This window comes from Myxine glutinosa, chromosome 1, assembly GCF_964187855.1.
Source record: "Myxine glutinosa chromosome 1, kmMyxGlut1.1, whole genome shotgun sequence".
NCBI lineage: Eukaryota > Metazoa > Chordata > Myxini > Myxiniformes > Myxinidae > Myxine > Myxine glutinosa.
This window is the reverse complement of record NC_136261.1, coordinates 20,712,033-20,734,719: the sequence shown is the minus strand read 5'-3', so window position 1 is coordinate 20,734,719 and position 22,687 is coordinate 20,712,033. Positions and strand designations below refer to the sequence as shown.

At 44.9% G+C, this 22,687-nt stretch overlaps 1 protein-coding gene across 1 annotated transcript in view; it reads right to left on the bottom strand.

Annotated features, from left to right (window-relative positions):
- TMPRSS15 (transmembrane serine protease 15) overlaps window positions 1-22,687 on the bottom strand; it is a 99,121-nt gene that overhangs the window by 5,047 nt on the left and 71,387 nt on the right. The window contains exons 14-17 of the mRNA XM_078767035.1: window positions 7,684-7,855; window positions 7,354-7,535; window positions 4,865-4,960; window positions 3,646-3,788 (exon numbers count right to left, since the gene is read on the bottom strand). Coding sequence (XP_078623161.1) covers window positions 3,646-3,788; window positions 4,865-4,960; window positions 7,354-7,535; window positions 7,684-7,855 — 593 coding nt within the window. The remainder of the gene's footprint in view (window positions 1-3,645; window positions 3,789-4,864; window positions 4,961-7,353; window positions 7,536-7,683; window positions 7,856-22,687) is intronic.

The following is a 22,687-nucleotide window of genomic DNA, read 5'->3' as shown; positions in this document are numbered from 1 at the left end:
AAGTTATTATTGTACTGTAATCTACTTCAACAAAGTGACTTTTCAGCAAACACGATGCATTATGATTTCCATAAATGTGTTTTTTTTAATGTGAAAATAAAGCAACTTTATTAATCTATTATTGTAGTTTTAAGTAATTTTTGACAGGCGGTACGGGAAAATATTTTGAAAACTCAAGGGGTACGGGCACTTCAAAAGGTTAAGAACCACTGGTCTAGACCAGGTCTAGACATCCAAAAAATGCATTCCTTTGCAATTACACGCTTTATCATTCGTCAATTTGCATCTTATTTAAAAGAAGAACACTTTTTTCATGATGGTAATAAAATATACAGCACATGTATGTATCATAAAGGAGGTGCAAAGCGCCCCTCCCTTTATATAAAGGATCGTTTCTCTGTATGCAGCTTTAAAATGGGGACTGAAAATACGTTTCTCGGCTTCTCCTGGACAAAATCGGCTGCAAATTTCAGAAGTAAATACTTTGTACATCGAGGTAATATGTTCCAAATTTCAGCAATGTCTGTTTGCACATTCTTCAGTTTTATTTAGAAAACCTTCGAAGCTAGTAATGCACACACACACACAAAAAAATCTCGTGTGCATGCTGTACTACCCTTGTGTTCTTAGGATGAACCAAGTAATGCTCTGAAAAAGTTCATATAAAGAGGTGCCAATCTGAAATCATACAGCTGCATGAAGAAGTGAATGTTTACTTCTTCATGCAGCAAAAACAAAATATCTCAAAAAGTTGTGGACGGATTCAGAAGGAATTTGGCAAAGATGTAGCGTATATCACAAGGACGAAATGATTAGATTTTGGTGAAGATTCTGATCCGGCTACTAGAGTTTTTTAAGTGATTCTTCACCATTGGGAGATAGGGCCAAAAATTATATTTAGCAGGATATCTCAAAAAATTATGGACGGATTTGGACGAAAGTTGTTGGACAGGTTGTGTGTCTGACGAGGACAAATAGATTCGATTTTGGTGAAGATCTGAATATGGATTCGGATATGATAATTGTTAATTTTTTTAAGTGATTCTTCACCATTGAGGAATAGGGCCAACCAGGCGGAGGTATGATCTCTACTGAGTGCCCTTCTAGTTTACATTTGTCTTCATTAACCACTCGAATAGGTACTTCTATGAGTATGCAGTGTCTGGCTCGAGGATGAGCTGGAACACAGAAGGGACCAGGCCATGGCAAAGCAAAAAAAACAGTGGATATATGGGGAGAAGGGGAAAACCAACAGCAAGGTTGAGTGAGAAAATAGATGGTGCCTTGGAGAAAGAAGGGATCATGGGAAGAATGAGGGCAATGGGAGGACACAGGGGGTGAACATGTTGGATACCGCTCTCAGTCACAGAAGTGGGTGGAAAACTCGGGGCAATAAAAGATCATGGTCGTGTATGGGGGATATTGGTATACCAACACCTGAGATAGTGTTGAATATCTGTGTTGAAGACTGGGAGGGAAGAAAATGAGATGTAGAGAATGTGGAAATTGGTTCCACAGGTGGGAAAAGAGAAACGTCTTAATAGACGTGAGCAGTTCTACCAGGGTGGGTCCTTTTTTTTTTCTTTCTTTTTTTGTATACAAGATCGAGGCTCGTGAAAGAGCTAACATTAATCACACAAAAAGACAAACCGACACACAAAACACAAAAAACAAGGGGAGCGGCAGACAAGATGGGGAGAGAGGGGAAGGACACAAACACAACATTTGAGAGCAGGGACATCGGGAGGACTTGGGGGGAGGTGGGAGAGGAATAAAACATATGAACACTGCAAGGACTCTGGGGTGAATTACCGGGGGTAGAAAAGATCAAGGTTTTGGATGGGGGAAGATAAGAGATAGTGGTGAACAGTTGTTTTAAAGACCTGGAGGAAGGAGTGGGATTGAAGGGAGTGGGGGAGTTTGTTCCAAAGGCGGGAGAAAAGGGGAATGAAAGAGTGAAGGTGAGCAGAGAGCCTAGATTTTGGCAGTTTAACCATAAGAGGGTTGCAGGCAGATCTTGTGCGACCTGAAGGAATATTGGGGGGACAGAGCACAGAGAGAGCTGGGGGAGCAAGGCCGGAGAGGAGTCGGTAGAAGACAGAAAGACCACCAACTGCCTGCGGTGAGTGAGTGAAAGGCCCTCGGAGTTGACTACATCGCAGGAGATTCCAATGATTCTGAAAGCTTTGGTTTCAACAGCGTGAAGCCGAGCTAGGTGTGAGGCAGGAGCACCAGCCCAGAGGGGAGAGCAGTATTCCATTGAGCTGCGGATGAAAGCCTTGTTTGTGGTGAGGAGCTCAGGTGTGCCGAGGAAGGACTTCGCACGACGGAGGATGCCCAGTCGGCGACTGGCTTTGGAGGCCAGCTTGGAAATGTGGTTTACCCAAGAAAGATCATGGCAGATAGTGAGACCCAAAAGCTTGAGCGACAGAACTTCTTGGAGAGGATTGTTGAGAAAGTAGATGGGAGGGTTGTACAGTCGGTCCTTTCGGAGAGACATTGTAAGAGTGTGAGATTTATCAGGATTGAAAGACATGTTCCACTTGTTTGCCCAGTCTGTGATTTTGTCCAGGTCTGCAGAGAGTGAGGAGGCTGCGGACTGCCGATCTGAAGGATGAGGAATGGAGCGGCAGAGAGTGGAGTCGTCAGCAAAGAGATAGAGAGGATTTTCCAGAGAGTCGGAGAGATCATTGATGAAGACCAGAAATAGCACATGGCCCAGAACATTACCTTGGGGAGTGTTCCTCTCAGTTTTGAGAGGTTTTGTATTCCTCCCGGTTTTGAACCCCTGTAATTATGTTGCAAGATTTCTTCTTGTGGGGCTTTCTTTAGGGCAAACTTTATGCAACTGAACCAGCAAACATTGAAGACCTGAGAGATCGGGTTCAAGCATAGTTGGGGACATTACGGTCGGAATGCGACAGAACATGGTCTTGGAGCATCGTGAGGCAATGCACACTGCTAGAATACGATGGAAATCGTCGAAATCCATAACTAATTTTGTACATTTCTGAATTCAATAAAAATGTAAACACAAAAAATTGAAATATGTTGATTTATCCTGTAAATATTTTGTTTAATTTCGTTTTTTAGCAACAGATTTACAGGGGTTCAAAACCAGGAATACATAAATGGCCGACCGTGTGTGTGTGTGTGTGTGTGTGTGTGTGTGTGTGTGTGTGTGTGTGTGTGTGTGTGTGTGTGTGTAGTTTAAATATCATCATAAGTTAGCCATTCATAAGGTAACAGCTTTCCGTAACGCTGGAGATAGTCCCCCAAATGTAAAGGTGTGACTAGTCAAGCCGGTACGAATGCAAACATGAGCTTTTGGGGTGTTTTTAAGATTACACTCAACTGGAGTGAATGTTTTTTGGTGTTATTACGTCTTGGAGACAAAGTTCCAAAATATACTGCAGTATATACAGGCCTTCGTGGATGAATTGAGGGGGTGGGGGACAGGCACCCAGGGAGGTCATAAATTATACGTTATCTGCACATATAATAAATAAATAAATGTTCCCTAACAAATAAATCTCAAATCCTCGCCACTTCGTGGTGTTTTTACAACAATAGCTTTTTACCAAGTCCAAAATTCCATAGGTCTATAAGACGGTCATTTTTGCATCGGTCACACTTTCTACTCACACTGCAGGTGTCGATCCCCCCCTGGGGGTACCCAGCACAGATCATGTGACTTGTAATGTTGAAGCTATCTGCCATCTGATTCATGCAGGTTTCTGTGGAAACGAGTGGAACGGGGGCCTCTTGCAGCTTCGAGAATGTTGGACCTGGTGATGCACAAGGGAAGGAAGTAGTATCAAGGTGGATGTCAGATCATGGTGTGAAAAAAAGAATGTGTGAGAGATATTGTATAGGAAAGGAAAAAGTGAAAAGACCAGGGAAAAGGAAGCATGCAAGAAACGGCAACAAAGACACGCATGTTGAGCTGAAGCAAAGACACGCATGTTGAGCTGAAGCAAAGGCACGAATGTTGAGCTGAAGCAAAGGCACGCATGTTGAGCTGAAGCAAAGACACGCATGTTGAGCTGAAGCAAAGGCACGCATGTTGAGCTGAAGCAAAAACACGCATGTTGAGCTGAAGCAAAGGCACGCATGTTGAGCTGAAGTAAAAGCATGCATGTTGAGCTGAAGCAAAGGCACGCATGTTGAGCTGAAGCAAAGGCACGCATGTTGAGCTGAAGCAAAGGCACGAATGTTGAGCTGAAGCAAAGGCACGCATGTTGAGCTGAAGCAAAGACACGCATGTTGAGCTGAAGCAAAGGCACGAATGTTGAGCTGAAGCAAAGGCACGCATGTTGAGCTGAAGCAAAGACACGCATGTTGAGCTGAAGCAAAGGCACGCATGTTGAGCTGAAGCAAAGGCACGAATGTTGAGCTGAAGCAAAGGCACGCATGTTGAGCTGAAGCAAAGACACGCATGTTGAGCTGAAGCAAAGGCACGAATGTTGAGCTGAAGCAAAGGCACGCATGTTGAGCTGAAGCAAAGACACGCATGTTGAGCTGAAGCAAAGACACGCATGTTGAGCTGAAGCAAAGGCACGCATGTTGAGCTGAAGCAAAGGCACGCATGTTGAACTGAAGCAAAGGCACGCATGTTGAGCTGAAGCAAAGACACGCATGTTGAGCTGAAGCAAAGGCACGCATGTTGAGCTGAAGCAAAGGCACACATGTTGAACTGAAGCAAAGGCACACATGTTGAGCTGAAGCAAAGACACGCATGTTGAACTGAAGCAAAGACACGCATGTTGAGCTGAAGCAAAGGCACACATGTTGAGCTGAAGCAAAGGCACGAATGTTGAGCTGAAACAAAGGCACACATGTTGAGCTGAAGCTGCAAACTAGCCTTTCGGGTGTGATGAGCCCCAGCCGGCGATGTGGCACATGAAGCCAGGTTTGAAAGATTGGTCTTCTTCTGCAAGGCAGATTGGCTGGATATATTCTGAGGATACGCACACCCAAAATTATTTCAAAACAATCATTGTCATGACAAACAAAAAGTGTAATTTCAAGCCTAAATACTTTCTCTTGTCGACATTCTTAAAAACAAACCCCAATAGAAAGTGTCTCTCTGTCCATCTTTCATGACCTGCGTGGTGTCACATTATTTCCCAAGCCTCGCCAAAAGATTATATTTTTGTCCCAACGTTTTCTTACTGATGAAAGCCTTGTCGAATTTATTTTAATCAAGTTAAATTCCATCTGTTAATTGCATCTGCCACCGAACTCCGAAGATGGATGGAGGTTATGTTTTCACCCCTGTCTGTCTGTCTGTCTGTCTGTCCATCAGCATGATATCTCAGAAAGTTATAGACGGATTCGGACGAAACCTGGTGCACAAGTTGGGTGTGTGACAATCACGAATTGGTTATATTTTGGTGAAGATCTGAATATGGATTCAGATATGAGAATTATTTAATTTTTAAGTGATTCTTCACCATTCAGATATTGGGCTAAAAACGATACAAAGCAGGATATCTCAAAAAGTTATGGACGGATTCGGACGAAACTTGGTGGACAGGTTGGGTGTGTGACAAGCACGAATTGATTAGATTTTGCTTCAGGTCCGAATCCAGATCCAGCCTATCAGTGCGACACAAAACGTCAACTGTTCAGCCTGGCGGAGGTACGCGCTCTACCGAGTGCCGTTCTAGTTGGTACTGCGTTTCATCGATTGTTTACAAATCTTTGAGGAATAAAACTTGTTTCACAGAAAATAAAACTATGAAGAAAGGTGAAACAAACTGTAGGTTACCTGCAAATGCAGTCCTGACCACTAATAATAGAACACCAGTAATCTCCTATCAAATCTTCCACAAAAAGGTATGTCCTTATGAAATGGTATTCCATCTTAATTTCCAATATTTGGCATGGTTAGAACGCGCATGGGTGGAGTTGGCATGGTAAGATGGAAGTTCGCGCTCGTGCACACATTGTGCAAGATGGTAGGTTGGGGTGGAGTGTAATAATTTTCATCATGCTGGTTTATATATAAACAAGTACAAAAAGTTTTAATTAAAACAAAAGCCGCGTCGATGTTACACAATGCCTAGATGCAGCTGTGCCTATAACGTCGATGTTATAGGCACAGGACATTCCTATTGATTCGATTACTTGATGTTATTTTTGTGCAAAGTGAAAATATATCTCGGCAATTTCCCGTGTGTGGCGACGAATTTTTAATATATCTCGGCATTTTCCCGTCTGTTATTTCAGGCGGTGTATGACTGACCATGCCGCGATTTTAAAAAAATATATCTCGGCAATTTCCCGTGTGTGGCGACACGTGAACGAAGCTATGCTCCTCTCTCCACATTATTGTGACGACGTATAAATTAAATATTTCATCGTGACGATTGTCATCAAATGGACGAATTTTTAATATATCTCGGCATTTTCCCATCTGTTATTTCAGGCGGTGTATGACTGACCATGCCGCGATTTAAAAAAAATATATCTCGGCAATTTCCCGTGTGTGGCGACACGTGAACGAAGCTATGCTCCTCTCTCCACATTATTGTGACGACGTATAAATTAAATATTTCATCGTGACGATTGTCATCAAATGGACGAATTTTTAATATATCTCGGCATTTTCCCGTCTGTTATTTCAGGCGGTGTATGACTGACCATGCCGCGATTTAAAAAAAATATATCTGCAATTTCCCGTGTGTGGCGACACGTGAACGAAGCTATGCTCCTCTCTCCACATTATTGTGACGACGTATAAATTAAATATTTCATCGTGACGATTGTCATCAAATGGACGAATTTTTAATATATCTCGGCATTTTCCCGTCTCTTATTTCGGGCGGTGTATGACTGACCATGCCGCGATTTAAAAAAAAATATATCTCAATGGACTTGAAGTTACAGGCCTTTGAGAATTCATTTCGTTCTATAAAGGGCAACTTTCATCGGATTTTCTTCCCGTTTTTTTTCAACCGAGTCTAAAACTGTTAGCGACTGTGAAAAATGAAATGATATATTGAATTTGATTTGAAATAAAACTGTGTGAGAGAGGAAGACACCACGGGCCTACAAAACAGGCCTCAAAGCTATGCGAGTTAATAAAATGGTGGATATTTGTTTATATGAAGCCTCTCCCACAATGGGTGGAGCTATGGTTCCCAGAATGGGTGGAGCTTTGAGGTTTTGTCTTCTCTGCAAGAACAAGAAGAAGAACAAGAAGAACAACAACAACAGCAGAGGACACTCTATGAGCAGCGTCTGCGACGCGGCTAAAAATACAAAGCCCGGTCTTCATACTTGGACTCACATAATCAGCAGAATTTGACCGTTACAATAGAACATGTTTGTATAAGTGTCTCATACTTGTCATGTTGAGTGGTTGGGCAAGCTGTATCAGGGCAACATCACTGTCCATGCAGCGACTGTCATAGTGAGGATGAGAATAGATGGCCACTGCTGTCGCCATGACGACGTCAGATGCATCTGTGTTGAAGAGGTCGATCAAGCCCAAATAGGCCACCCAGTTCTCAAGTAGTTTCTCCCTTCTGGGGGAGAGAGGTACAGCTTGGAGTTAATTGCTTAATTGATTGGGAATTTACAATTTGGTGGAATATACATTCTGAATGAGAATGAGTGAGATGATAATATAGTGTAAAATTATTTGTTTTCCCCCTTTTATGTGATTCTTTATACCCAAGCACACAGTGAGCAGCAGTGAGGAGCCATCCTGGAGCAATGAGATTTGCTCCACATATATGATTGTTCTTGTATTGAAGGGAAGCAATCCATGGCCATGAACCAGCAGGTGCATCTGATCCTCCAGCAATTTGAAGTCCGGTGGATGGCAAGAAATGGCGACCGCAGTCTGGGTACAAAATAGGATAGAAAGTCACAATGTATAGTCAGTCAACTCTTGCAAATTCAAATTGAGAGAAACGTTCAAGAGGCAATTTGAATTGATTAAAATAAGAATTCTTGGAATGAATATTTACCTCCGCCAACAAAGATGGATGGAGGTTATGTTTCCACCCCTGTCTGTCTATTTGTCCGTTTGTTTGTCCGTTTGTCACCAAAGGTGGATGGAGGTTATGTTTCCACCCTGTCTGTCTGTCCGGTTGTGAACAAAATATCTCAAAAAGCTGTGGACTGATTCGGACGAAATTTGGCAGAGATTTAGCGTATGTGACAAGGACGAAATGATTAGATTTTGGTGAAGATTCGGATCCGGCTACTAGAATTTTTAAAGTGATTCTTCACCATTAGGAGATAGGGCCAAAAACGATACATAGCAGGATATCTCAAACGTTTATGGACGGATTTGGACGAAACTTGGTGGACGGGTTGTGTATGTGACAAAGAAGAATCGATTCGATTTTGGTGAAGATCTGAATATGGATTCGGATATGAGAATTGTTTAATTTTTTAAGTCATTCTTCACCATTGGGAGATGGGGCCAAAAACGATACATAGCAGGATATCTCAAAGATTTGTGGACGGATTTGGACGAAACTTGGTGAACCGGTTGTGTATGTGACAAAGAAGAATCGATTCGATTTTGGTGAAGATCTGAATATGGATTCGGATATGAGAATTGTTTAATTTTTAAAGTGATTCTTCACCATTGGGAGATACGGCCAAAAACGATACATAGCAGGATATCTCAAAAATTTGTGGACGGATTTGGACGAAACCTGGTGAACCGGTTGTGTATGTGACAAAGAAGAATCGATTCGATTTTGGTGAAGATCTGAATATGGAGTCGGATATGAGAATTATTTAATTCTTTAAGTGATTCTTCACCATTGGGAGATGGGGCTAAAAACGATACATAGCAGAATATCACAAAAATTTGTGGACGGATTTGGACGAAACTTGGTGAACCGGTTGTGTATGTGACAAAGAAGAATCGATTCGATTTTGGTGAAGATCTGAATATGGATTCGGATATGAGAATTATTTAATTTTTTTAGTGATTCTTCACCATTGGGAGATGGGGCCAAAAACGATACATAGCAGAATATCTCAACAATTTGTGGACGGATTTGGACGAAACTTGGTGTACCGGTTGTGTATGTGACAAAGAAGAATCGATTCGATTTTGGTGAAGATCTGAATATGGATTCGAATATGAGAATTATTTAATTTTTTAAGTGATTCTTCACCATTGGGAGATGGGGCCAAAAACGATACATAGCAGGATATCTCAAAAATTTGTCGACGGATTTGGACGTAACTTGGTGAACCGGTTGTGTATGTGACAAAGAAGAATCGATTCGATTTTGGTGAAGATCTGAATATGGATTCGGATATGAGAATTATTTAATTTTTTAAGTTTTAAGTCTGCTCACCAAACTCTCCTCCTTTGGTATCCATGGAAATCTCCACGCATGGCTGGCGGACTTCCTCTCTAGTCGTCGTCAACGTGTGGCCCTGAATGGGTTTCTCTCATCTCCTCTTCCTGTTCAGGCTGGAGTTCCCCAAGGCAGTGTTCTGGGCCCCGTGCTTTTTCTGGTCTTCATCAATGATCTCTCTGACTCTCTCGAAAATCCTCTCTATCTCTTTGCTGATGACTCCACTCTCTGCCGCTCCATTCCTCTTCCCTCAGATCGGCAGTCTGCTGCCTCCTCACTCTCTGAAGACCTGGACAAAATCACAGACTGGTCAAACAAGTGGAACATGTCTTTCAATCCTGACAAATCTCACACTCTTACTATGTCTCTCCGAAAAGATCGACTGGACAACCCTCCCATCTACTTTCTCAACAATCCTCTCCAAGAAGTTCTGTCGCTCAAGATTTTGGGTCTCACTATCTGCCATGATCTTTCTTGGGAAAACCACATTTCCAAGCTGGCCTCCAAAGCCAGTCGCCGACTGGGCATCCTCCGTCGTGCGAAGTCCTTCCTCGGCACACCTGAGCTCCTCACCACATACAAGGCTTTCATCCGCAGCTCAATGGAATACTGTTCTCCCCTATGGGCCGGTGCTCCTGCCTCACACCTAGCTCGGCTTCACGCTGTTGAAACCAAAGCTTTCAGAATTATTGGAATCTCCCGCGATGAAGCTATCTCTGAGGGCCTTTCACTCACTCACCGCAGGCAGGTAGGTGGTCTTTCTGTCTTCTACCGACTCCTCTCCGGCCTTGCACCCCCAGCTCTCTCTGTGCTCTGTCCACCAAATATTCCTACAGGTCGCACAAGATCTGCCAGCAACCCTCTTCTGGTTAAACTGCCAAAATCTCGGCTCTCCGCTCACCTTCACTCTTTCATTCCTCTTTTCTCCCGCCTCTGGAACAAACTCCCTCACTCCCTTCAATCCCACTCCTCCCTCCAGGTCTTTAAAACAGCTGTTCACCACCATCTCTTATCTTCCCCCATCCAAAACCTTGATCTTTTCTACCCCCGCTAATTCACCCCAGATCCACCTTGTTTGAAATTCCAACTTCTTTCCTGGAAGTCCTGGCAGTGTCCATATGTTTTATACCTCTCCTACTGCCCCCTTCCCACGCCCCCCCCCCCCAAAGCCCTCGCCCTCTCTCAGATCTCTCGATGTCTCCATGTCTCTCGGTCCCTGCTCTCAAATGTTGTGTTTGTGTCCTTCCCCCTCTCTCCCCATTTGTCTACCGCTCCCTGTTATATGTTTTATGTGTCGGTTTGTCTTTCTGTGTGATTAATGTTCGCTCTTTCACGAGCCTCGATCTTGTATACAAAAAAAAAAAAAAAAAGTGATTCTTGACCATTGGGAGATACGGCCAAAAACGATACATAGCAGGATATCTCAAAAAGCTATGGATGGATTTGGACGAAACTTGTTGGACAGGTTGTGTGTGTGTGACAAGGAAGAATCGAAGAATGTTTCTACATTATATAAATTCGGTATTGTGATTTTCTGGTCTACTCCGAGATACAAAACATAAACTGTTCACCAGGCGGAGGTATGCTCTCTACTGAGTGCTGTTCTAGTTTATTTATTCATTCAACCTTTCATTCATTTATAAATTTGAGCTATTGCTCGAGGGACAAACAAACATAAAGTTTCGCACAATAAAATCAAATAAAAATATTTGTCTCCCTGCAAAATATGATTATGGACTCATTTGAGACATTTTGATCAAACTGCGATTAAGGATGGTGAAAGGAAGACATTCCCATTTGGCACAGCCAGATTGAGATCTGAGGCAGATTGAGACTTCCTGTCGATTGATGCAGCCTCATCAAATGATTGGTTTCCACAGTTTCAACACATCCGATTATTTTTGCTTGTAGCCATGTGGAATCTGCACAAATAGAGGCAAATATTTGTCAATGGACAGGAATTAGGTGTGGTTCAATGCTCGATCATAGCTGTGTTCTGTGCGGATGTCTACCATTGCCATCTACTGTATATATATAAAACACAGTTTGTGTGTGTGTGTGTGTGTGTGTGTGTGTGTGTGTGTGTGTGTGTGTGTGTGTGTGTGTGTGTGTGTGTGTAATGTTACCGATAGACTCCTAAACGGAGAGGCTCATGTACTTGATATTTGGCACAGACATGGCCATTGAGCCTGGGAAGAACATGGCCGACCTAAAAAAAAAAAATTTCATAATATTTTTTTACCATATTTTTACCTCAGCGCATTTCAGCGAGGAATATTATGCACGGAATCTGACCGGTAGCAGAGCAGCGCGCTGATTCGCTCAGAGCGATCACGTGATGTTCCTTGCTGCCATTAACTCAGTTACGCGTTCACACGTATTTCAGAGTGAAAAGCGATTGCGTTTTTTCACATTTCAGCGAGGAACATTGCCATTCACACCACATAGGTTTTTTTTTCTTTCATCTTTAGATCCATATTTTTTTTCAGCGAGGAATATTGTACACGGAATCTGAATCGGTGGTAGAGCAGCGCGCTGATTCGCTCATTCGCGCTCATTGATGACGATCACGATCACGTGATGACGTGATCACGAATGATGTTCGTGACGCGATCACGTGATGTTCCTTGCCGCCATAAACTCACAGCAAGTAGCATAGATTTTAGCATGATTAGCATTTAGCATGATTTAGCATGATTTAGCATAGATAGTAGCATGTTTCACATCGATTTTTTTTCAGCGAGGAATATTATACACGGATTCTGACCGTTGGCAGAGCAGCGCGCTGATTCGCTCAGAGCGATCACGTGATGTTCCATCCCCGCCGCCAGTTGGCTTCACTTTTCACTGAGTATGAGCGTTCTATATATTTTCAATTCAGTGCGCCCGACTCGCTCACGTACTTGATTTGTGGCACAGTCATGGCCATTGGGCCTTCACGGTGTAATTTGTGCGAGGCTTTTGTCCGAGTGAGCTTGAGTCGAGAGGGCGAATGTACGGGTTGGGAATGTACGGGTCTCCCTTCCCCCACCCGGCAACGCCGGTACTGGAGGGCGTCACAGGATCGGTGAGTCTCCAAAATCCGCTTCGTGCTGTTGCGAAGATTCAGGACGATGTCGCGATTGTTGTGCTGCTCTCCGACCATGAGAACTGCAACGTCATTGTTGACTGGCCCTCCCCTTCCCTCCCCCTTCCCCCTCCCCCCTCCCCCCTCCCTTCCCCCTCCCCTTCTCCCCTCCCCCCCTCCCCCTCCCCCTCCCTTTTCCCCTCCCCCTCCCTTTTACCCCTCCCCCTCCCCCCCCCTCCCCCTACCCCTCCCCCTACCCCTCCCCCTCCCCCCTCCTCCCTCCCCCCACCCCTCCCCTCCCCCGCCCGGCAATGCCGGGTACTTCTGCTAGTCCTCTATAACATCTCCATCTCCATCTCTCTCAGCATCATCTTTCATAATAACTTCATCTTTATCTCCATTGGCATCATCCTCTATAACAACTTGATCTTGATCTTGGGGTTCTTCCGCGTCCGGTCCCTTGAGCAAGGAAGCGACTTCGACATCTGCACGGCATCAAAGTTTAAGTATTTTCCCATTCGTGTCTGTCAAATTTCCGCTCGTTATTTTATTGTGTTTGTGTTACTGTGTGTTTCGAGTTAATCTTGGTTTGCAATTCGTGCAAACTTGTGTATAATTGAATCGTTTTCTGTTCGCACGGCGTGCGTGGCCTGGTAACTTGTTCCCTCCCCCCATAGGTGTTTTGTGTATTTAAGTTCTTTCCTTCTCTGTATTGTTTATTTCTTAGTTTTTCTCTTCTCCCCCTAACTTCCCCGAACATCTACCCTTTGTCTAACGTTTTAAATACAAAATATATATATTATTATTTCCTTCTCTCCTTGCCCCGCCCCCCTAACTCCTTTTCTTCCACCTCTTCCTTCCATCTCCAGCCGTAACTCGCCTTTCCAATCCTAGTTTCATTCATCATCCTTTCCTCCATCTCATTCTCCATTCTCCATCTCATCCATCTCATTCAACCCTTTCACCTTTCGCTGATCCACGCCCTCACTTCAGGGACTTTTCCCCAGATTGATTTTCACGGTTTTGTTTAAATATGTTTAAACTTTCCCCTGCAGTGTTTTGTTCAGTGGTTTATACAACACGCTGTTTTCCTTCCTATTTAAAAGGCTTTTTTCAATTTCCTCTTCAAATCATTCCACTTCAAAAAAAAAATCAATCTCTTACAGTCATTCCTCCCTACATTCTCTAAACTCACCTTCATTCCACCCCTCCTCTATCATTCTCAAACGGATCTCTGACTTGAAAATCACAACAAACCCAGGTTGTAATAAATGTTCATTTTTCATTAATCGTCCACTTTTGAAACTCCCCCCTCACCCCTCCCCTCCTCTATCGTTCTCAAACGGATCTCTGACTTGAAAATCACAACAAACCCAGTTTGTAATAAATGTTCATTTTTCATTAATCGTCCACTTTTGAAACTCCCTCCTCACCCCTCCCCTCCTCTATCGTACTCAAACGGATCTCTGACTTGAAAATCACAACAAACCCAGGTTGTAATAAATGTTTGTTTTTCATTAATCGTCCACTTTTAAAACTCCCCCCTCACCCCTCCCCTCCTAAACTCCCTCCTCCCCTTCAAAACTCCCCCCAAACCATTCCCCTTCAAATCTGCTCCCCCCTACCATCTTTCTCCAATTCTCCCCCCTTCCCCCTCCTCCTCAAAGCTGCATCCTCCCCACTTCATCTCACTTCTATCTCATACCTCCACCTTCTACTTTGCTCTGCCCCCCCTCAAACAACCCCTCACTGTGCCTCATCCCATCACCATCAAACCTTTTGTCCCCCTCATCCTTCCCTTTCTCCTAACTCTTCTGCAATCTCTGACACACAATCAACAGCTCTCCCTACCTCCCCTCTCACCCTTCGTCTTAACCCTACCCCTCCCCTCCCCTGTCCTGTACCCGTTGCTCCCCCTCCCTCTTCCTTAACGATAAGGACCTCAAACATCCGGGGCCTTCACTCAAACCTGATTGATCTCTCCAAACAGATTGCTTCTGACAATCCAGACTTGATCTGCTGAACATAAACTTTCCTCCTTCAAGATGTCTCTGATTCCTTAATATCTCTTCCTGGTTACTCCCTCCTCCGGTATGATAGAGCTTAGCCTCGTCCTGGTGGTGGGGTTGCTATCTTTATCAAAAACTCTCTTCCTCACCCTCCTTGCACAGCCCTCTCTCCACCCCACCCCCAGGAGTACCTCTGGCTATGGCTTCCTCTCCGCTCCCACCTTTTGTTCAGATGTGTTCTGGACCGTCCTCCAAACAGTGATGACTCCATTTACATTTCGCTGTCGGACAACATGGACCAACTTCTATCCACTCATCCCAACTCTCTCTTCCTCATATGTGGTGACTTCAACTGTCATCATGCCAGCTGGCTGTGTGTGGATACCTCTCTCACCAGCCATGGCATCACAGCAAAGGAATTCTGCGACTCACTGGGACTGACACAATCTGTCAATTTCCTGAACCGGATCTCAGTCAATGTAGCATTCTCTCTTCTGGACTTATTTATGACAAACTTCCCTGCAAATGTCTGCTGCTCTTCTTCTGTTCCAATCGGTTCTTCTGATCATGTGCTTGTTAAATTGGATATCCTTGGCCATTCTCAGAGAGCCTCCTCAGCATCGACGAGTCTGGCATTTCACTGAGGCCGACTGGCATGGTCTTCAAGCAGCGATCAATCATCTGGACTGGTCTCCCATCTCTACTGCCTCTGACACCAAGTCTTCCTGGGAATTCTTCCTTCCAAAGTAAACTGCTCTCTCTCATGCACAGATTTTTCCCATCTCGTCTTCAGTTGTCATACCCTTCCTCCTGTCCATGGTACACTGAGTCTTGTGGTGAGGCAGTTGCCCTGAAACAACTTGCCTTTGCCTCTTGGAAGGCTAATCCAACTGACGGCAATCTCAGTTCCTTGCACCAAGCTCGGAACAAGTGTGTGTCTCGTGTCTACCCTCAGGTGAGCCAGGAAGCACTATCTCTCCACACTCAAGAATGAACTCTCAAACATGTCTCCTTCCTCCAAATCCTGGGGGCGTCTGGTCAAATCTGTTTCGGGTGTTTGTTCCCCCTCCATCCCCTCCAATACCTCAAATGGCTACACAGTTGACACCACACGTGACAAAGCCAAATGCCTCAACTCTTGTTTGCCTCAAAATCTTGTGTCCCAAACCCATCTCTCTCTGTACCCACCTTACAAAGTCGAACCCAGCTGCTCCAGGACTCTGTGTCCTTCTCTCCTGACATGGTGAAGAAGTTTTTGTCAAACGTCGACTCTGATTCTGCAACTGGACCAGACGGAATCAGCCCACGAGTCCTAAAATCCTGCTCTGTCGCTCTTTCACACCCTCTCTCGATTATCTTGACCTTGAGCAAAAGAGAGGGTGATCTGTCATCAGCTTGGAAATCAGCCAACATTACCGCTTTACACAAAAAGGTGCAAAAACATATCCGTGCAACTACAGACCAAGCAGCCTGCTCCAAATTATCAGCGAAGTCATGGAATCCATCATTGCTTCGGATATGAAATCCTTCCTCTTCTCCAATGGCTTGATCTCTGATCATCAATTTGGTTTCAGACCAGGTCATTCTACTCTGGACATGTTGCTTCTGCTGTCTCAACAATGGATGGAGGTCCTCAATGCCAAACAGGAAATCAGAGCTGTCTCCCTTGACATATCACGTGCCTTCGATACAGTCTGGCACCCCGCACTGCTCACCAAACTCTACTCCTATGGTATCAATGGAAATATTGATGCATGGCTTGCGGAATTCCTCTCTGGTGGTGGTCAACGTGTGGCCCTGAATGGATGTCTCTCATCTCCCCTTCCTGTTCAGGCTGGAGATCCCCAAGGCAGTGTGCTGGGCCCTGTGCTTTTTCTGGTCTTTATCAATGATCTCTTTGACTCTCTGGAAAATCCTCTCTATCTCTCTGCTGATGACTCCACTCTCTGCCGCTCCATTCCTCATCCCTCAGATCAGCAGTCTGCAGCCTCCTCACTCTCTGCAGACCTTGACAAAATCACAGACTGGTCAAACAAGTGGAACATGTCTTTCAATCCTGACAAATCTCACACTCTTATTATGTCTCTCTGAAAAGACCTACTGGACAACCCTCCCATCTATTTTCTCAACAATCCTCTCCAATACGTTCTGTCACTCAAACCATTGGGTCTCACTATCTGCCATGATGTTTCCTGGGAAAACCACATTTCCAAGCTGGCCTCCAAAGCCAGTTGCTGACTGGGCATCTTCTGTCATGCAAAGTCCTTCCTTGGCACACCTGAGCTCCTCACCACATACAAGGCTTTCATCTGCAGCTCAATGGAATACTGCACTCCCCTCTAGGCTGGTGCTCCTGCCTCACACCTAGCCCGGCTTCACGCTGTTGAAACCAACGCTTTCAGAATCATTGGAATCTCCCGCGATGAAGCTGATTGCGAGGGCCTTTCACTCACTCACCGCAGGCAGGTAGGCGGTTGTTCTGTGTTCTACCGACTCCTTTCAGGCCTAGCTCCCTCAGCTCTATCTGTGCTCTGTCCCCCAAATATTCCTGCAGGTCGCACAAGATCTGCCAGCAACCCTCTTCTTTTGAAATTGCCAAAATCAAGACTGTCTGCTCACCTTCACTCTTTCATTCCTGTTTACTCCTGCCTCTGGAACAAACTCCCGCCTCTGGAACAAACTCCCTCACTCTCTTCAATCCCACTCCTCCCTCCAGGTCTTTAAACAGCTGTTCACCACCATCTCTTATCTTCCCCCATCCAAAACCTTGATCTTTTCTACCCCCGTTAATTCACCCAAGATCCACTTTTTTGAAATAACTTCTTTCCTGGAAGTCCTTGCAGTGTCCATGTGTTTTATACTTCTCCCAACCCTCCCACCCACCCCTTCCCACACCTCCTCCCCCCAAGCTCTCTCCCTCCCACAGATCTCCCGATGTCCCTGCTCTCAAATGTTGTGCTTGTGTGCTTCCGCCTCTCTCCCCATCTTGTCTACCGCTCCCATTATTATACGTTTTTTGTGTCCATTTTTTTTTTGTGTGATTAATGTCAGCTCTCCCACGAGCCTCGACCTTGTATACAAAAAAAATATATATATAATAATAATAATACCCCAAAGACCCTGAAGACCTGATGGACTCCAAAGACCCAGAGGATCCAAAAGACCCAAACAACCCCAAGGACCCAATTGAAAGAGGACCCAAAAGACCCCAACGACTCAGAAGACCCCCAAGGACTCTGAAGATCCAAAATACCCCGAAGACCCAAAAGACCCAATGGACCCCAAACAACCAGAATTCCCTGAAGACCCAAAATACACTGAGGACCCCAAAGACCCAAAAGACTGAAAATACCCTGAAGACCCAATGGATCCCAAAGCCCCCAAACGACCCTGAAGACCCATTGGACCCCAAACACCCAAAAAACCCTGAAGACCCAAACGACCCCGAGGATCCAAAAGACCCAAACAATCCCGAGGACCCAAACGACCCAGAGGACCCAAAATACCCCAAGGACCCAGAAGACCCCAAGGACTCTGAAGACCCAAAATACACAAAAGACCCTGAAGACACTGAAGACTGTTAAAGACCCAAAATACTCCAAAGACCCCCCAAAAAAATCAAAAGGCCCCAAGATCCTTAAATACCCAAAAGACTACAAAGACTCTAAAGACCTCGAAGACCCTTAAAGACCCCGAACACCCATAAACACCCCAAAGGCCCAAAATGCCCCAAAGACCCTTAAATACTCCGAACACGCAAAAATACCCTGAAGACTGTTAAACACCCAAAAGACCCCGAATACCCAAAAGACCCAAAATACCCCAAATACCCTGAAGACCCATTGGACCCCAAACACCCAAAAAAAACACTACTACACACTCCTACTTTCTGACCCAGCTATGTTCCCTCTCCCCCTCAATCCTCCTCCTTGGTGATTTCAATATCCACATGGACTCCACTGACTCCACAATAACCACTGACTTCACTGATTTACTCACCTGCTTTAACCTCACTCAACATGTCGACTTTCCTACCCATATCCGTGGTCACATTTTGGACCTTGTCTGCTCCACTGGATTAAATTTGCACCATCTCTCTGGCTCCGACCTCACCCTCTCTGACCACTTAGCTATCACTATGACCATCAACATCCCCACCCCAACACCAAGACATTATCGCACTATCAACTTCCGTAAGCTAAACGCTCTTTCACCTACCTCATTCTCATCCACCCTCTCTGAAAAAATGTCCACTTCTCCCTTCGTTGACCTCCACACCCCTTCCGACCTCACTGACTACTACAACCACACTCTCTTCTCCTGCCTTGACCAGCTTGCGCCTGTAAAAACCAAAACAGTTTCTTTCACCCATTCTGCTCCCTGGTTTACCCCTGAACTCCGCCTGATGAAAACTCGTGCTCGCCAACTCGAAAGACTCCGCAATAAAACAGGTCTCACAGTTCACTCCCAAGCCTACAAGGACCACCTACAACACTACAAAGATGCCCTCTCCCGCGCCCGCTCTGCCTACTACTCTCAAATTATCCACTCTGGCTCCGGAAACCCAAAAGCATGCTTCTCGACAATAAACAAACTCCTCCGCCCCCTGAACTCCACCACCCAGTCATTCACAGTAGACAACTGCATCTCCTTCCTCTCTTTCTTCCAACGCAAAATTGACAACATCTACAACAGCTTGACCACCGCCGCACCCGCTCCCCCTCCAACCACCTGCCCCCCCCCCCCCCCTTGTCCTGCCATCCCCTGTCTCGGTTCTCCCCAATCTCCCCTACTGACCTCTCTGAACTCCTCATAGGAATGAAAACTGCCACCTGCACTCTTGACCCCATCCCCTCTAGCTTTGTCAAGGCCTCCCTCCCTGCTCTCTCTCCACTTATCATTGCAACAATAAACTCCTCCCTGTCTACAGGCATCGTCCCACCTTCCCTCAAAATTGCTGCTGTTACCCCCATTCTAAAAAAAACCTGGTCTAAACCCTGACACCCTAAACAACTTCAGACCCATCTCCAACCTACCCTTTCTGTCAAAAGTTTTGGAACGCGCTGTAGCCACTCAACTCAAACATCACCTCTCTGCCAATAACCTGTATGAAACATTCCAATCCGGATTCCGCTCCAACCACAGTACTGAAACTGCTCTCCTCAAAATCACCAACGACCTTCTCCTCTCCTCTGACACTGGCAACCTCAACATTCTCGTCCTCCTCGACCTCAGCGCTGCCTTTGACACCATCGATCACACCATCCTCCTCACCCGACTTGAATCCACCTTTAACGTTACCGGCACTGCCCTCTCTTGAATTAAATCATACCTCTCTGACAGACGCCAGTTCATCTCCATCAATAACTGCAAATCCCCCACTGCTCCCCTCCCCCAAGGTGTCCCCCAAGGTTCAGTTCTTGGCCCCCTCCTCTTCATCCTTTACCTGTCCCCCCTCGGTCACTTAATCCGCCGTCATGGTCTCCAATTCCACTGCTTCGCCGATGACATCCAGCTTTTCATCTCCACCAAGTCCGTCTCCACAGACACACACTCTATCCTGACAAACTGCATCACTGAAATAAAATCCTGGCTTCAAATCAACTTCCTCAAGCTTAACTGTGATAAACCTGAAATAATCATCATTGGCCCAAAAACGCTCACAAAATCCACCCATAACTTTGCCCTCAACATCGATGGTATCCCAGTATCCACCTCCCCTCACATCCGGAATCTTGGCGTCATCTTTGACCAAACCCTCTCCTTCAACAAATACACGAAACAGATCACAAAGTCAGCCTTCTTTCACCTGAAAAACATTGCCCATCTCCGCTCATCCCTCTCCTCCACGGCTGCAGAAACCCTCATCCACGCCTTCATCACCTCCCGTCTGGACTACTGCAATAGCCTCCTCTATGGTTCACCCTCAAAAATCACCAATAAACTCCAATACATTCAGAACTCCGCTGCCCGTCTACTCACCCATTCCCGGACCCGTGACCACATCACCCCCGTCCTTTACAAGCTTCACTGGCTCCCCATCCCCCAGAGAATCCAGTACAAAATCCTCCTCCTGACATACAAAGCCCTCCATAACCTGGCCCCATCCTACCTGGCTGACCTCCTCTCCAGACACACTCCCACCTGCAACCTCCGCTCTGCTGGTACCAACCTCCTGACCCCCTCCATCCGGACCAAATTCAGATCCTGGGGGGACAGGGCCTTCTCCATCGCTGCTCCCACCCTCTGGAACTCACTACCTCACACCATCAGAGACTCCTCCTCACTCACCACATTCAAAACATCACTAAAGACCCACCTGTTCAACACTGCATTCAACATTCAACCCACAGCATTTAACCCCTGACTATCCCTTCTCCTTCTCCCTCCTTTTGCTTTAAATATTTCCCTATTGATTCTTGTCTTTTTGCAATTGTTGTTTTCATGTATTGTTATGCTTTATGTTTTCCACTCTGTCAAAGCGCCTTTGGGCTTCTTGAAAAGCGCTATACAAAATAAATGAATTATTATTAGGTTTACTCTCCATGAAATGGAGAGTAACCTATTATTACTGCTAGAGTTTTTCTTATTATTCTTCCGCCCTATTTTGCACCTCCGAAAACTTCATAATTAATGTTCTCAGCAACCGCTGGTCGGATTGACAGGAAATTTTCATCAAATGATCGTCTCGGCTCCGAGAATTTTTTCATGCTAATTATGACGTCATAGGTCACGTGGTGTGGGCGCCATCTTGTAAAACAAATTCAACTTTTCCCCTCTGTATCTCCGCAACGGCTCAATGGAAAAATTTGAGGAATGGCTCATTCTAAAGAACTCTTCAATGGGAACAAAAGACATGTGTATCGAGTATATTAAAAATGCTAACGTTAAGAGGTAAGAATTCGTCAAACAAAAAATTTTCTCCCCCGAAAATGGGATTTTTTTCTCAGATGCTTAGTTTAAAAAAGCTCAGAATGCAAAAATTTTCGAAGTCATACGTCACATGGTTCGGCCGCCATCTTGTTTTCCGTGAAAAAACACAAAAATCCCTTTTTCTCCGCAACGGCTGAACGGATCGAGCCCAAACTTGGCATGCGTTTTCGCATACCCACGGCGAACAAAAACGTCAGCGAGCACGACGTCATCCGACACATGGTTTCAGAGTTATGACGTTTTAAAGCTCAAACTAGAAATGGAATCACCTCCATAATTTGTGGAGATATCGAGTGGAAACTTTACACAAATGTTCCTCATGGGGGTATGTTTCAATGTTACTTGAGACGTTTTGATAAGTCACATGGTTTGGCCGCAATAAATAATGGAATTTAAATTTTAAAAAGCTCGTAACTCTTGAACCACTGCATGGATCGACTTGAGTTTTTAATGCAATGTAGCTCTCATCATGCGGAACATGTGTGCAAACTTTCAAGATGATTGGATGTACGGTGTCGAAGCTATAAGTCTTTATTGTTGAAAGAAGAAGAAACACACCGATTGTCTTTCCAGAACGTGCTCACGATAACGCGATCTCCCGCGGTCATTTGAACCTCAAAAAAAATTTTTATTGCAGATTTGTCAATAGATGAGGCATATTAACAAACGAATGAAACAGATTTGCTCAAATTCTGACTATTTTTAACTCGATCGTATTTCACTCAAAGTAATGAGGGTCTGAAGAAGAAGATTCCATTCCAGGCCGTGATCATTATCACACGATCTCCCGCGGTCATTTCAACCTCAAAAAAAATTATAATTGCAGATTTGTCAATAGGGCAGGCATATTAACAAACGAATGAAACAGATTTGCTCAAATTCTGACTATTTTTAACTCGATCGTATTTCACTCAAAGTAACGGTGACTGAAGAAGAAGATTACCTTCCAGGACGTGATCATTATCACACGATCTCCCGCGGTCATTTCAACCTCAAATGAAATTCAAATTGCAGATTTATCAATAGGGGAGACATATTAACAAAGGAATGCAACAGATTTGCTCAAATTCTGATTTTTTTTTAATCGATCGCATTTCACATAAAGTTTGAGGTACGAAAGAAGAAGAAGAATCGTTTAGCTTCTCAGATAAAATAAATAATTCGGTTGCAATTTCAGGTTAATTTTCTTTTTAAAATGGCTTTTTCTGCAATCAGTGCATGGATTGACATGTGTGGATCTGTGTGTGGGTGTGGGTGCTGGGGGAGGGGAGGGATGTGTGAGTGTGGGGGGGGGGGGAGGTGTGTGTGTGGGTGTGGGGGAGGGGAGGGATGTGTGG